Source organism: Stenella coeruleoalba, assembly GCF_951394435.1.
Source record: "Stenella coeruleoalba genome assembly, chromosome: 18".
NCBI lineage: Eukaryota > Metazoa > Chordata > Mammalia > Artiodactyla > Delphinidae > Stenella > Stenella coeruleoalba.
Genome location: NC_137164.1, coordinates 11,448,179 through 11,462,474, shown reverse-complemented (window position 1 = coordinate 11,462,474; position 14,296 = coordinate 11,448,179). Strand labels below are relative to the sequence as shown.

At 34.9% G+C, this 14,296-nt stretch overlaps 1 protein-coding gene across 8 annotated transcripts in view; it reads right to left on the bottom strand.

The window, feature by feature from the left end:
* NBEA (neurobeachin) overlaps window positions 1-14,296 on the bottom strand; it is a 630,595-nt gene that overhangs the window by 31,318 nt on the left and 584,981 nt on the right. For all 8 annotated transcript variants that reach the window (XM_079902587.1, XM_079902590.1, XM_079902583.1 and 5 more), the window contains one exon: window positions 9,845-10,012. In XM_079902587.1, the coding sequence (XP_079758713.1) occupies window positions 9,845-10,012 (168 nt within the window). The remainder of the gene's footprint in view (window positions 1-9,844; window positions 10,013-14,296) is intronic.

The following is a 14,296-nucleotide window of genomic DNA, read 5'->3' as shown; positions in this document are numbered from 1 at the left end:
TTTGACCAGAAAATACAACTTTGACATACAGTTAAAAATATATGTGATTTTTATCCCTTCTGTTCTACCTCCAATTCTACCAATTCTATATCAAATAGGAAAAAATATGGAATCTTGAGAAGTCTGAAATAATAAAAAGAAAGATTGCTTAATGGCAGAATGTATTTTAAGTGATAAGCTTTTGCTTCTGGTTTATTATTGTAATAAAACGAGATCATATAAAGCATTACTTTTTAATGCTGGAAAAGCAGGAGCAAAATAAATCAAGCAAATGCTACCTGAACTTTATTATTTCTTGCCTTATAAACATTTAACTATATAAAAAATAAAAATGCTATTTTATATTCAACTGCTTCTAGTTTTTCATAGAAACTACAAAATAAAAGAACCAAGGTGTTTCCTTTGTTTTAACAATTGACTGCATTAAGGCTAAGCCTATACTAGCAAAATTATGAGAATATTTAAACAAATATTTGGTGACTCAAGTAAAAAAGAACCACATTTGCTTTAATTATCAGACTATGTTAGATGATATTTGAGGAAGGGGGTTTCTAGTTTGCTCATTTATCTGCCTCAGTGCTTGGTTTTATTCTTTTGGTATAAAACCAAAAAAAAAAAAAAAAAAAAAAAAGAGAGGAGACATCCTCCTGCTGATTCCTACTTCCTCCTTGGAATGATGAATTATAAGGATATTACATAATTTGACTTAACAAATGAATGTGAAAAAACAAGCACCATATCCTCTAGACAGAAAAGGCAAAAGGCTCTGTCTAGAACATTAAAAAAAAATATTAGGTCAGTGCCAGTGGTGGCAAGCTCACTCAATTTTTCTACTTAAAAATAAGTCAGGTCAGGTAGAAAAAGTAGATGTATTTTAATGTAGCAGGTAGTGGTTCTCCTCCCCTGGATGCCTTATATACTCCTCCTAGAGTGGTGACTAACTCAGGGGAACAGAGAAGTGAGCTGGATCAGCATCGTTGCCCCTGGGAGATGGTCTCCAGGGACTGCATCACTGGTTCTCCCTTGCTCTCTGGCTTCCCACTGGGTTTAGCCACTGAGAAGTCAGGACAAAAGATAGGAAGGCGAAGTATTTATTGTATGTTCCCTCATTGCCCAGTCATAGTTTGGCAGTGGCTGGGTTGCATTTCTCTACCTAACGCCACAGATCCTGATGGGTGACCACCCACCTAGGGCTACTTCTCCTGCCAGGCTCTGGCAATAGCCCCCTGCCCCTATACCCTCAGGCCTAGGTGCGGTACCCAGATGTTAACCCCTGGAGGCTTCTCCTTCCCTTGGTCATCCACTTTATCCTGCCCCATATTTTTGTATATAGGACTATTATTAAACTCTTCATTATCCCTTTAAAATTTGTTAGAATTTTGGTAATATTTATCACATAAAATTTTACAACATAAAATTTACCATCTTAACCATTTTTAAGTGTACAGTTCAGTAGTGTTAAATACATTCATATTATTGTGCAACCAATCTCTAGAACTCTCTTTATCTTGAAAAACTGAAACTCTGTACCCACAGGACAACTGCTCATTTCACCTTCCCCCAGACCCCAGAAACCACCCTTCTGCTTTCTGTCTCTATGATTTTGACTATTCTAGGTACCTGGAATCATATAGTAATTTGTCTTGTTGTGACAGGCTTATTTCACTTAGCATAACATCCTCAAGGTTCATCCCTGTTACAGCATGTGACAGAATTTCCTTCATTTTTAAGGTGAAATAATATTCCACTATCTGTTTATGCCATATTTTTTTATCCATTCATCTGCTGATGGACCCTTGGGTTGCTTCTACCCTTCGGCTATTGTGAATAATGCTGCTGTGAACATGGGTGTACAAATATTTCTTTGAAATCTTGCTTTCAATTCTTCTGCATATATAACCAGGAGTGAAATTGCTAGATCGTATGGTAGGTCTCTTTTTAAGTTTTTGAGGAACCTCCATAGTGTTTTCCAGAGAGGCTGCACCATTTTACGTTCTTACAGTAGTGTACAAAGGTTCCAATTTCTCCACATCCTTGCCAACACTTGCTATTGTCTGTTTGTTTGTTTGACAGTATTCAACCTAATGGGTGTGAGGTGGTACCTCACTGGGGTTTTGATTTGCATTCCCCTAATGATTAGTGATGTTGAGAATCTTTCCCTGTTCTTCTTGACCATTTGGATATCTTTTTTTGGGGTCTTCATTATCCCTTTGAAAGGGTAATGTGCTGAGATCCTGACTGATACAACTAGGATTGGTATTAGGTATAATATATAAGAAAAATGCTGGTTAGCTTTTCCTTCATTTCCAGGTAGGACTGACAAAAAGGTGATTACATCTAAGCAAGAGACATTTTCGTAGAGGATTTAGAATATCTGGGGGATAAACACTGTCATAAGCTTCTTGGGGGAGGCCATGGAGTCTTTTTACAGTCTATACTTGTTAATCCTCAAAAAAAGAAAAAAGAAACTAAAACACTCTGTTCTGGATGATTTAGAGACTGACCTACCTGGAAGCAAGGGTTTTAGCAGATGATATCTTAAGGATGTTTCCAGGTTTTTGGTTCTTTGCCCACTTTTGGGTTGATCATTCAATAGTACTTAGTAGAAGACTCAGCCCAGAAATGCTTAATGATATGTGAGAGGAAACAGTACAATATCCCTGCCAAATTCTCCCTCGATGAATAAATTTATATAAAGCAAACTCTATGCTGGCTGATTCAGGAAATGGAGGAGGGAAGGAGGTTGAGGAGAGGGTGGTGGTGGAGGGGGAGGGAAGGAGGGAGAGAAGCAGTAGTACAGGTGGTGACCTTTCTTCACTACATGGAATAAGTTCACTTGGAGTGTCTGATTATGGAAAGAAAATAATAAAGTTGAAATGGATTTATTTGGTATGCGGGAAGATATCAAGACAAAGGTTCACCAGGTGCTGGTATAAACATTACAAAATGAAATCATTCACTTTTATTAAACTAAATTCAAATTAAAAATAGTATTGCATGTATTTGGCAGAACAAAATGCTCTTCTTTGATTTTGACATAAATGGGAAACAGTAATTTAGATATACTATATTGAGATCAAATGGCTTTAAATAGGTTCATTATCAATATGTTTAAAACACTTAAAAATGAGTCCTAAACATCTAACTGAAATGTTTATGTACTTAGCTTGAGTAATATCCACTTCAACAAACTGAAGCATGCAATATGTTTTGAATAATTGTTAATTTATGCTAAGGTAACAACTGTGTAATATAACTGAAATCTATGTTAATAGAAGATAAGGAAAGCCCTTCCAGCTATTTCTATTACAAACAGCAGGCTGCAATTTTCACCCTTCTTCCTTGTGTAAAATATGACTTTAGATGCTTGTAAAAGCATTTTCTGTTAATTTCTGAAAATCAATAATTAGCATTCTCAGCACCACACAATAAAAATAACACAACGAGGGGAAAAAGCATATCTCACATAAATGACACACATCCCTCTTTGACTAACTGAATTATTTATGCTTCTCTGTGGATGATTGATGACCATGGACTAGCTAAGGATTGCAGTAATTGGGAGAAAAGATAAACCTAAATTAAAGATTCATTCACTTATCAAAATTAAATGTGTCATTAATTTCCTTGATACCAATTTCTATATAGAAACTTTATTCATTGAATCATCTCAATGCATGCCTTATTGCTGTGGATGAGAAGCACATTAACAGATATATTTGAACTTATACTCTTACTAGTTTTAGGGATCATAATATTCTTGTTGTTTCCAAAATGACTCTTTAAATGTTAAATAATACCTAATGTGTATTTTCACTCCGATAATTTAAAATGTAGGGTTTTTCTTTCTATTTTAATTTGGCTTTCGAATTTGTTAACATTTCTAGCTCAGCAAAATTTCTAGTAATTATAGGGGAGAAAATTAAGATGGTTTAAGAAATCTTTATCAGCCCTTTTGTTGATCATTTGTTGCCATCACGTCTCAGAATAATTGCCTAGGAGAAGAACCCTGAACCTCCCTCATCTGAAGACAACTGGGCATCACGGCACCAGTAAATAGACAATATTGTGCTACAACCCACTCAAGCGATGCAGGAGGGGGTGTTGTTATCCCTTGTCAGATCAAAGAAAGAAGTCAGAAATGGGGGAAAGAAAGAGGGATAACAAATTCACAGAAAGAATAAGCAGTGATTGTAGAGGCCATCAATGTTGTCACTATAAATACCTCCATTTACATCATCAAGATGAAAAGTGGGTTAATTTTTTTCCTTATGAATTTTATGAGTTCATCTTCTAGGAAAGCCAGCATTGCAGATGTTTTGGTTAAAGACACATCTGTCTTCTTGGTTCTTGACAGCCCTATCATGTCAGTTCTCTGTAGTAGCAAGGAATGTTTCAGCAAGAAAATAAAGTGAAAACTGAAGTGATCTATTCTACTTCCTATGGGCATATTTTCACCATAGCAGATCCAAAGGACTACTTTGTTATCCCTGTCAGATCAAAGAAAGAGATAAATGAAGAAAATATAGCCTAAGATTAAGAAATATTAGTAACAGAAAATCAGACTAAAAATACCACATTTTTATGACTACTGTTAACATTAAAATGTATTCAATGTTTTGATATTCCCAGCATAAATAGATAAATGAGTAGATATGTATAAATAAATAAATGTTGCATTGCCCATATGTTCTAATAATTTTCCAGCAAAACAGTCTTTTATGGTAGGCTTATGTGTATACCTTTCACGGTCAAAGAGAAGTCATTTAAAACATTTTTCAACTTGGCAGTGTCGACTATAGATATGACGGTATAGAGAAATAAATTATTAAAACAGAAGTTCTTCCAAGATACTTCATTTAATTATGTTTTAGGGTAGTAATAATCAATGCCCATGGTAGTGCTTTATACTTTACAAAGTATTTTTACATATCTTTTCTCATATGATCCTCAAATACAGTCCTATGAGGTAGATATCATTTCTGTTATCATATTTTAGGTGGTTAAACAAAGGTCCATTAAAGTGACTTACTTATGTCACTCAAATAATAATGTTGGAGCTGTGATATAACCTATTATCTGATTTCCATCTTTCCACCATCTTTTATTGACTGCTAGGTACCACAGAATCATACTCTGAGGCAGATAGGCTGAGTAATTATATCCATGACAGTAAGAGTGATAATTTTTAAAAACAATTTTAGAATAAAATATTTTTCACTCATCGTAAGAGTACAGTAAGTAATTGTTGTGGCATTTAATTTGTAATCTCTACTAACCAACTATTAACTATGGCATAATCTCCTAGTGCCTTTGGAACTCTCAGAAATTGATAAAATTTATGTTTTCTGGAAAGTGACTAGAACAAATGATCCAAAAAAATGACTGATAAAGATTTCTTAAAGCTACCTTAAAATTTTCCCTATAGGTACTGGAAGTTTTACTGAGTTGAAAGTTTTAACAAATTCAAAAGCATAAACAAAATAGAAAGAAAACCTTACAGCTTAAATTAGTAAAATGGAAATGCACATTAAAAGTTCCCTGGATTTAAAGAAATTATTTTAGAAGTAAGAAGAATATCATCTCTAAAGCTAAGTAAGTGTTCTGTTGTTTTAAAATTCCTAGAGAATTTTTTTTCAAAATAAACCTGTTTGAACATTCTCCCTGGATATTCTGAGATACACTCTAGATGGAGGAGGGGGGAATGGAGAGTGGATGGGGCTAGATGGATACGGTATGTGTATCTGAAAATAGTAAAGGGGGGTGGCGATAGGATATTGGTGAAACAAGAGGTAAAATTTTTGAAACTGGGTGATGAGAACACCCAGAGGATTTGTTGCATCATTCTCTCTACTTTTGTAGGAAAAAAAGAAAAAAAAAAAGCTTTCCAGATGATTCTAACACACCTTTAGTAGAGCAGTGCTTCTTACACTGTAATGTCTCAAACAAGTCACCCAAGGATTTCCTTAAATGCATATGCTGATTTACTAGGTCAGGGAGGCCTGAGAGTAGAGTCTGAAGTTCTAACAGGTTCCCAGGTGATGCTGATACTGTTGGTCTATGGACCATATTTGAGTAGCAAGGAGTTAGAAAACCATGGGACCAGACACTTAACAAACCAGAATAGCTTATTCCCCAAGCAGGTCATAGGATGAAGTTCTTGGCCATCATTTGGTAAGTAGAAATATAAAGCAAATCACATAATTTTTATTAATATGTAAGAATGGATAAGAAAGATATTCAGTATCATGCTTAAAAAATCCTGCTCAAATAGTCAGATGAGCTCATCTATGAAAAAAAGTGTCTAGAAGATTATGATAAAAACTAAGACTTAAGACAACTTAAATAATATCTAACATCCAACAGATCTAGTGTTTACATATTACGAAGAGCTTTGTACCAGAACGGTTCTGTCATGTTTCTGCCCAGAGGCTGTCATGATAAAGTTTATTATCAATTACTGCTGTACAAGTATAAAATAAGTTAAGCTGTCATATTTTTCTCAGCCAGAGATCCTAAACTGTCAAAGAATGTCAATTTTAAATCTGACATAGAGAAGAAAATTATCTGTTATTCTGACCTCTAATTTCTTGACATTTTAATGCCATAATTGCTGTGGTTAGTGCTGCTTCATGATTTCACCTGTCAAGGAAGAATGAATCAATAACCTCAAGCCATTTCTCAAATTTTAGCACTAACTTCAAAGCTCAAAGTTCTAGGCAGATTATGGGATATATATATATGTGTGTATATATATATATTTTTTTTTTTTACAAAAGGGATATATGTAGATTTTTGTATATTAAATGTTTCCTCTTTAAATCAGTGTTTGATTAAGGCATTAAAAATCATCTTCCTTAGGCTAGTTGGAGTTTAGTATAACTGTAGCTTTCCTTTTTACCTTTGTGAAATATAATGATCTTCACATTTAAAAAATACTAAGATAAACATTATCAAATAAAAGGAATGCACCGAGCTCAATAGAAGGCGTAACATTTTGAACACTATTTTTTCCAAGAGCCTCTGTCTGACCATTTAGGTGGGCAGCAACTCTCTCAAGTCACAGCACCGCAGAGCAGACCTTTGGGAGCTCAACGCTGATGCTCTGATGGAAGGTGGTGTGCTTTGCACAGCACCTCCTCACAGGGGGAGTGTAAATGCAAAGGGGAATAAATGACCAGGAGATATTGACTACGCTATACTTCATTCCACTTATCCACAGGGCTCTTTCTTGTGACAACAGATGCTAGATGCTTCTATGCTGGCAAACGTATGTTCTGTACTATTCCTCCTTTGCAGAGAAAGCAATGGAGGAAGAGGGACATTAAATGACTTGGCCACATCAGGAAGCTCACAGGATTTAAGTGGGTTCTCACCTTTTGCAGGTTCTTACCTGTTAATGCAGAACTTTTTTGTATGGAAATATGTTAGTCGTGGGGTAGAGGAGGTAAGGGTGGGGAGTGGGGAGAGGGACGGTTAACTCATATTCCTTGGAAGGTCATTTAATCTGTTATGTCTACAATGTACTAAGTGGTTACCTAGTGGTCTTAAGGACCACTTAAGTATCTTCCTAAGCAATCTTGAGTTGACATAGGGCCACTGGGTCAGTGTGAATGCCTCTGCTGGTATGTGCTTGAGCCCATGCTGCCTGGCGGAAGGAAGGTAACAGCGTTCCAGGTATGCGCTCCCTCACCTAGTATTCTGAGAACTGACAGAAGAGTTTCTGGGTGAGAGAGATGGGTGAGGGGCTTGGGGAGGGAGGACATATATGCCACAGAATGACTCTGGGAGTTTCTCTAATGGAACCTCAGCATTCAGCAATTATGCCCTCAGACTGGGAATGCTGGAAGGAGAGTCCTGGAGTAAGGCACTCCCAGTCTGCATCACTGTGAGGTAATCAGGAGCTGTAATGTATTATTGTTCAGATTGCCTATATAATGACAAACATTGTGGCTGAACCGCTCCTCTCCAACAGAATATTTTTTTAATTATGCATTTTCATGTAATGTTTCATTAGGAATTTCTAGAGTTTGACAATTATACATAGTTTTTATTACTGTCCAAAGCAATGGTGTGCTATTTTGTAGAAGCAGGTATTTTTATAAGATTCGAGTAATAAACACTATATCCGTGTAAAGAAAGTCTCAATCCTAATTCCATTTTCTTTCTATTCTCTCATTTATCTCTTTATTTACTGTCATTTGAATATGAAAGATCTGCTATTTTCAGTCAATTTTAATGCTGCCTTGCACTTTCATTATGTACAATATGCTTAAAATATTTTTATTTTGCCCAAGAGGATTAACTTGTAACTTTCTTTATAAGGACAGCATGTTATAATGGACAAAAATGTATGCTAAAATATTCAGGGGTAAAAATGTCTATGATATTTAAAAGTCAAAAAACCATTTGGAGTTGGTCTTGGAATAAAAGGATAAGCTATTCCAATTATTTTCTTTTTTATCTGATTCTAAAGGTATTGGTTCTGAAAGGAGAATATAGTTGGTAAGATGTTTATAAAATTGGGCCATGTGTTAAACAAAGGTGTATTGTTAAGAGAATAATTAAGCTCAGAATTAGAATCCCCAGTTGTGTACAAACTAATCACATTATTTTGTAGAGAAAATCCCTTATTTCACCAACTAATTTTATAATATCTGGCTCCTCTCTCATTCATTCATTCTCTGTCCCTATCTCTTTCTTCCAGCTTCAGGCAATAATCCCATTTCCTTGTGCACACAACATGGTATAACACTGCACCTAATAATATGCTTGCAATGTGTTCTCCAAATATTTAGCCCTAAGGATCCAATGATCAATGATCATGAGGCTCTTCTCTTCCCTTTCCTCTTCTCTGCTTGAAGCCATACAAACGGAGTCATTTTGTTTTTATAGACGTCTGTAGGAAATAACTTTATGGATGTAAATTTTTCTTTTAGAGCTTTATTTCCCAAATCTACGAGTTTTCCACCTCTAAAATTAAAACTAAAAAAATGAAAAAGCATTCCACTGACTGGAAATGGAGAAGTGATTACTTCTTTTGCATAAAGCAGATGGCAGATATCTGGTAGAATGGAAGACTGGAATACAGTTTCCTTGAAGTAAGACTCATCTAGCAGCTGTTGCATCTTCACTCTTTTCACCTATCTGAAATAATTTTGTGCAACGTTGAAATGATTTAAATAATATATTTGATGAATATTTTCATAAAAAATAATTATACACATACTATAGTACATAATTCCCAAATGTTAGCTATAAAATTTCAGGGTGAGAACACACAGGAATAAGATACTATAACCTCATCTATTTTATTGATGCATTTTTGAGAACATACAGGGATAAAATACTATAACCTCCTCTACTTTACTGATGCACTTTTGAGAACATATAGGAATAAAATACTGTAACCTTATCTATTTTTTATTGATGCATTTTTTAAGTATTCTGTCTAGAAGACTGTAATTCTGCTTTTATTAAAAAATAGATACTGGCAGATTATTTTAATGTGAACTATTCATATTTAAATACTCAACTAGGTTTCATTAATTAATAACACACATAAGGCATTAAGCATTTTAGTGAAGATGCTGAAGTAAAACAAACAAAATAGGAATATTGAAGTGCATTGTACATATCTGCATTTCAAAAAGGAACTACATGGTGGTCTCATTACTTGTTTTTGACATATAACACTCACTTTTCCACATTTGTCAAGAACCTGAAATCTATGTTTTCTAAAAATTTACATTGAAAGGAAATTTATACAGAAAGAGATGCAAAGCCACATTTCTGCTGAAGGGATGACAGAAATTTTCATAACAATATTCAACTTATTACCTACCTCCCTCAGCACAGGGTCAGTGATACTGTCCAGGTTCACAGAGCCTTCATAGGTTAAGTAGTGAAAAAGATTTAGAGCCCGGACTGCTTCTGGTCCTCGCTGCTTGTAGCCAAATATAAGGTCAATCCACTGATGGAGTTGGCAAGAAACAAATTCACTTTCCAGGGCCTGAAATCAGTCAAGACAGAAATAAGACACCATGCAAATTTCCCTTTCTCTTACTTTGAAATATTCTATATAAATAAGTAGAACACATTCTTTGCATTCCTGTATTTTATCTGTACGTATTAAGACCTATTCTTAGGAGTGACAAAATACAACCTCTAATAAAACAGAGACCTAAAAGAAAATTTTCTTTCTAAAATACTTAATGTTCTCTTGGCTTAACTGTATATGTGATGTGAATTTTAATAGTAAATAGATTTCTTAAAAAGACACATTCATGGGGGCTTCCCTGGTGGCGCAGTGGTTGAGAGTCCACCTGCCGATGCAGGGGACACGGGTTCGTGCCCCGGTCCGGGAAGATCCCACATGCCGCGGAGCGGCTGGGTCCGCGAGCCATGGCAGCTGAGGCTGCGCGTCCGGAGCCTGTGCTCCGCAAGGGGAGAGACCACAACAGTGAGAGGCCCGCATACCGCAAAAAAAAAAAAAAAAAAAAAAAAAAAAAAGACACATTCATGTTTAAAAGTAATTTGAAATGCCTGTTTTAATGCCATTTACAACAATTTCATTTCTAATTTTTAAATATTAGTTTGAAGCTAAACAATTTTATTAGAAACTTTGATACGTACTTATTTTCCTGCCTGAAGTCTTCAAATTTACCTCTAAAACGGAATGCCTTCCTTCTGTTATGAATGAGCTCTGCTATTACACTGTTTAGGAACCAGTGGGCAATTTTAGATGTTTGCTAGCCAGTGGGAAATGAATAGAAATTACTGAGAGCCACTGACCATACGAAACCTCCATAAAGAGTCAAAAAAAAAAGAGACCTTTTCAGTTCCTAAGAAGCCATCATAAACTTCCTAGAGGGGCCCTGGCAGGTAGGCAAGGAGTTCTGGTCACACCTGTGGTATGAGCAGTGACAGGCACAGTGTAGCTCACTGTGCCTCTCACCTCCTGCACTCATTCGTCATCAATTTCTTATTGATTGTAAGGACACACTGATTTCAGCAGCATGAGGAAAAAGCTGTAGAGCTAGCTTCTTAAATTTCAACTATGCAAAGCTGTAGAAAACAATTTTTGAAATTACAGCTGTAACTAAGTATGTGAATGAAGTCATTCTTTGGCTGCGTGACCCTGATTTCTAAGGTGCTGAAACCAGCTTGGATTCACTTAATCAATAAATGGTTTCTTAAATTAACCCTCTGGTAATTATATCAATATTTCATTTTTTTAATCTACAAAATATCTGAGTGATAATTTTCAACTTTTCCCGTGATGACATTTAACTAGTAACTTATTCCCCTCAAACTCCCTTTTTATCTATTCCTTTTAAAAATTTTGGTATTTTATTTACACCGGTTATTGTGGACGTTTCTCAGTCAGAAATATAAACAATTAGATTTTATAAAAGGCTAGTTTTCATACTAAAACTAAACAGAATTTCTATACTCTGTATCTCATTGGTCTTGACATAATAGTTTGGACTAGAACACAGGAAAAGGGACTAAAATACAAAAGAGATGTTGGTTAAAATTCTATACTGATTAAGTCTATCGTATCGGTTTGGTCAATCTGTATAAATGAGAAGTTGGTAATTATTCAGTAATGTTTTCAGTGCATGGTACAATAAACGAGAGGATGAAAAAAATGAATAAATGGAAGTTCATTACAGAGTCGCTATTGCCCAAGTCTGTTCACTGGAATTCAAAATAGTAGTGAAATCAGAAATATTATTTAAGGGAAGATCTTACCAACATAATCACATAATCAGCTCAGCAGCAACCATTTCAGATCAATCTTATAGACACCACTAGACATATTTGGAAAGAAAGGGTCAATGAAATGTATTCCATTCGAATAAAAGAGTTACTGAACTAAACGCCTAATGCAATGATGAGGGTTGGAAGGAATGATCATCTTTCACTAACAGGAGTTTTAAAACATTTATTTATTATCTCCAACCACTAACTTTCATTTTCCTCTGCCATGGGCAATGCATATAATTTGTTTAATGTTTCTTCTTTTGTTTACATGTGTTTTTATAAAACACTACTCATGTAATGTATTCCTGTGTGTATGTATTTTTGATTTATAAAAATGGAATAGGGTTACAGATTTCATTTTGTTTCTTACTTTCTTCACTTAGCCTTGCTTTTTAGGATCTACCTCTGTATAGGTAGTCTACTGCTTCCAGTGGCTGCTCAGAACTCCTGCAGTAATGAGCACTAGACTGCCTCTAACTCGCCATGACACCATGCTGAGATGAATGTCCTCTTTTGCATCCCTGTTTGGCTCTTTGTGAGAATTTCTTTGGGGCATATAATCTGGAGTAGGACTGATACGTCCCTACACTAGATGTGCATAAACTGAGTCTGAGTCATCAGTGCAGACTGGCTGCCCCTGTCTCCCCTCCCTCCAGCAGTGCCTGAAAGTTTCTACATGGCCACATCTCCATTGACAACTGGTATTATCCCAGCGTTTAATATTAGCCTGTGTAACAGATACAAAACAATATCCCATTGTTGTTCTAATATGTTTTCCTCTGATTACTGAGGAATTTGACAGCTTTTTAATATGCTTGTTGGCCATGTGGGTTTCCTCTTCAGTATACTTCCTGTTCAGGTTCTTTGTCCATTCTTTTCTGGAGGTTCCTGTCTTTTATGTTGTTACTTTGCAGAAGTTCTTTATATATTTTAGATAGTTGTTCCTTGGTTTTAAACATTGCAAATGCATTCTCCCAAATGTCCCATGTCTGTTAAATTTATCCATGTCACTCTTGGTTGAAGAGAAATTCTTAATTTTGAGATAATCAAAAATTTTTTTGTTACGTTTATGATTTTTGGATTTTGGTTTAAAATAACAAAGGTAACTTTCTGTATTTTGATGTGTCAGCTTTATATTTATGGTTTTACTTTTCATATACTGGTCCTTATCTAGAATCCACTTTCACTCATATGTGGTATTAGATAGAGATCCAGTATAATTTTTGTTAATATAGTAAGTCAGTTTTTCTAATACCATCTATTAAACAAACACACCTTTCCTGAGTGATGTGTGCTGTCATCTTTAGTGTGTGAGTATATGTTTGAAACAAAGATATAAAATTGCTATTGTTTACAGATAATATAATAATCTACCTAGAAAAAGCAATACAATCCTTCCTCCCTTCTTTCATTCATTCATTCATTCCTTCCTTCCCTCCTCCCCTCTTCCCTTCCTCCCTTCTGCTTTCTTTCTCTATCTACCTACCTACCTACCTTCTTATCTATCATCTATCTAGATATGTGTGTGTGTCTCCAGATCTTTGCACCTTTTATTTCTATTGTTATCTTTATTTCTTATATATCTTAATATCTGGTAGATTTATTCCTTTGAGAGTCAACTCAGCTATTTGTGGACCTTTATTCTTCCCTATAACTTTTATAAGTGTATAGATACATCAAAATAATTTTGATTGGGATTCCAATAAATTTATAGATTAATTTGGGAAAATTGATATTAGGTTTTCCCATCTAAGGTCTCAGAATTTTCTATGTACCATATTAGATTTAAAAATTAATATTTTCACTGTAAAGGACATGGGTATTCTTGGTTAATTCCCAGGCAGTTCATAAGTTTTGATGCAACTATAATATTAAAAATTATATTTTAAACCCCATTATTAATGATGTAGAAAAATGCTACTGACTTTTATAAGTTGATTGTGTTCCTGGCAACTCTTACTAGTTAACTTCTTTATTTTTCTTATATAATTGTTCTCAACCTTGAGAACTATATTAAACAACAGTGGTGACATGACATGGAACATCACTGTCTTTTTCCTGATCTTAAAAGGGTCAAGACACACACACACACACACACACACACACACACACACACCCCATGTATTTAACAAACGGTTGCGTTGTTAGATAGCATTTTATTTACAGTTTTTGTATTTATATCCATACTTGAAATGGCTTTATTTCTTTTTTCCTTTACTTCCCTACTCTGGAATCAAGATCACAGTAGCCTCATAAAATCAGCTGGATGGTTATTATGTTTCCTGGAATAATATGCATAAGAAATTAATTCCTTACCTCTTGAAAATCTGGTAGAATTCACCTGTAAAATAATAGGGCCTTGGATATTTTGGGGGCTGGGAAGGTTTACTACTTAAATTTCTTTAAGGCTTATAAGTCTTCTGGTGTCAATTTTGATGTTTTATATTTTTCTAGATATTTATCCACTTCATCTCAGTTTTAAAACTTATTAGCTCATGGCTATCTATAATAATCTTTAATTAAATTA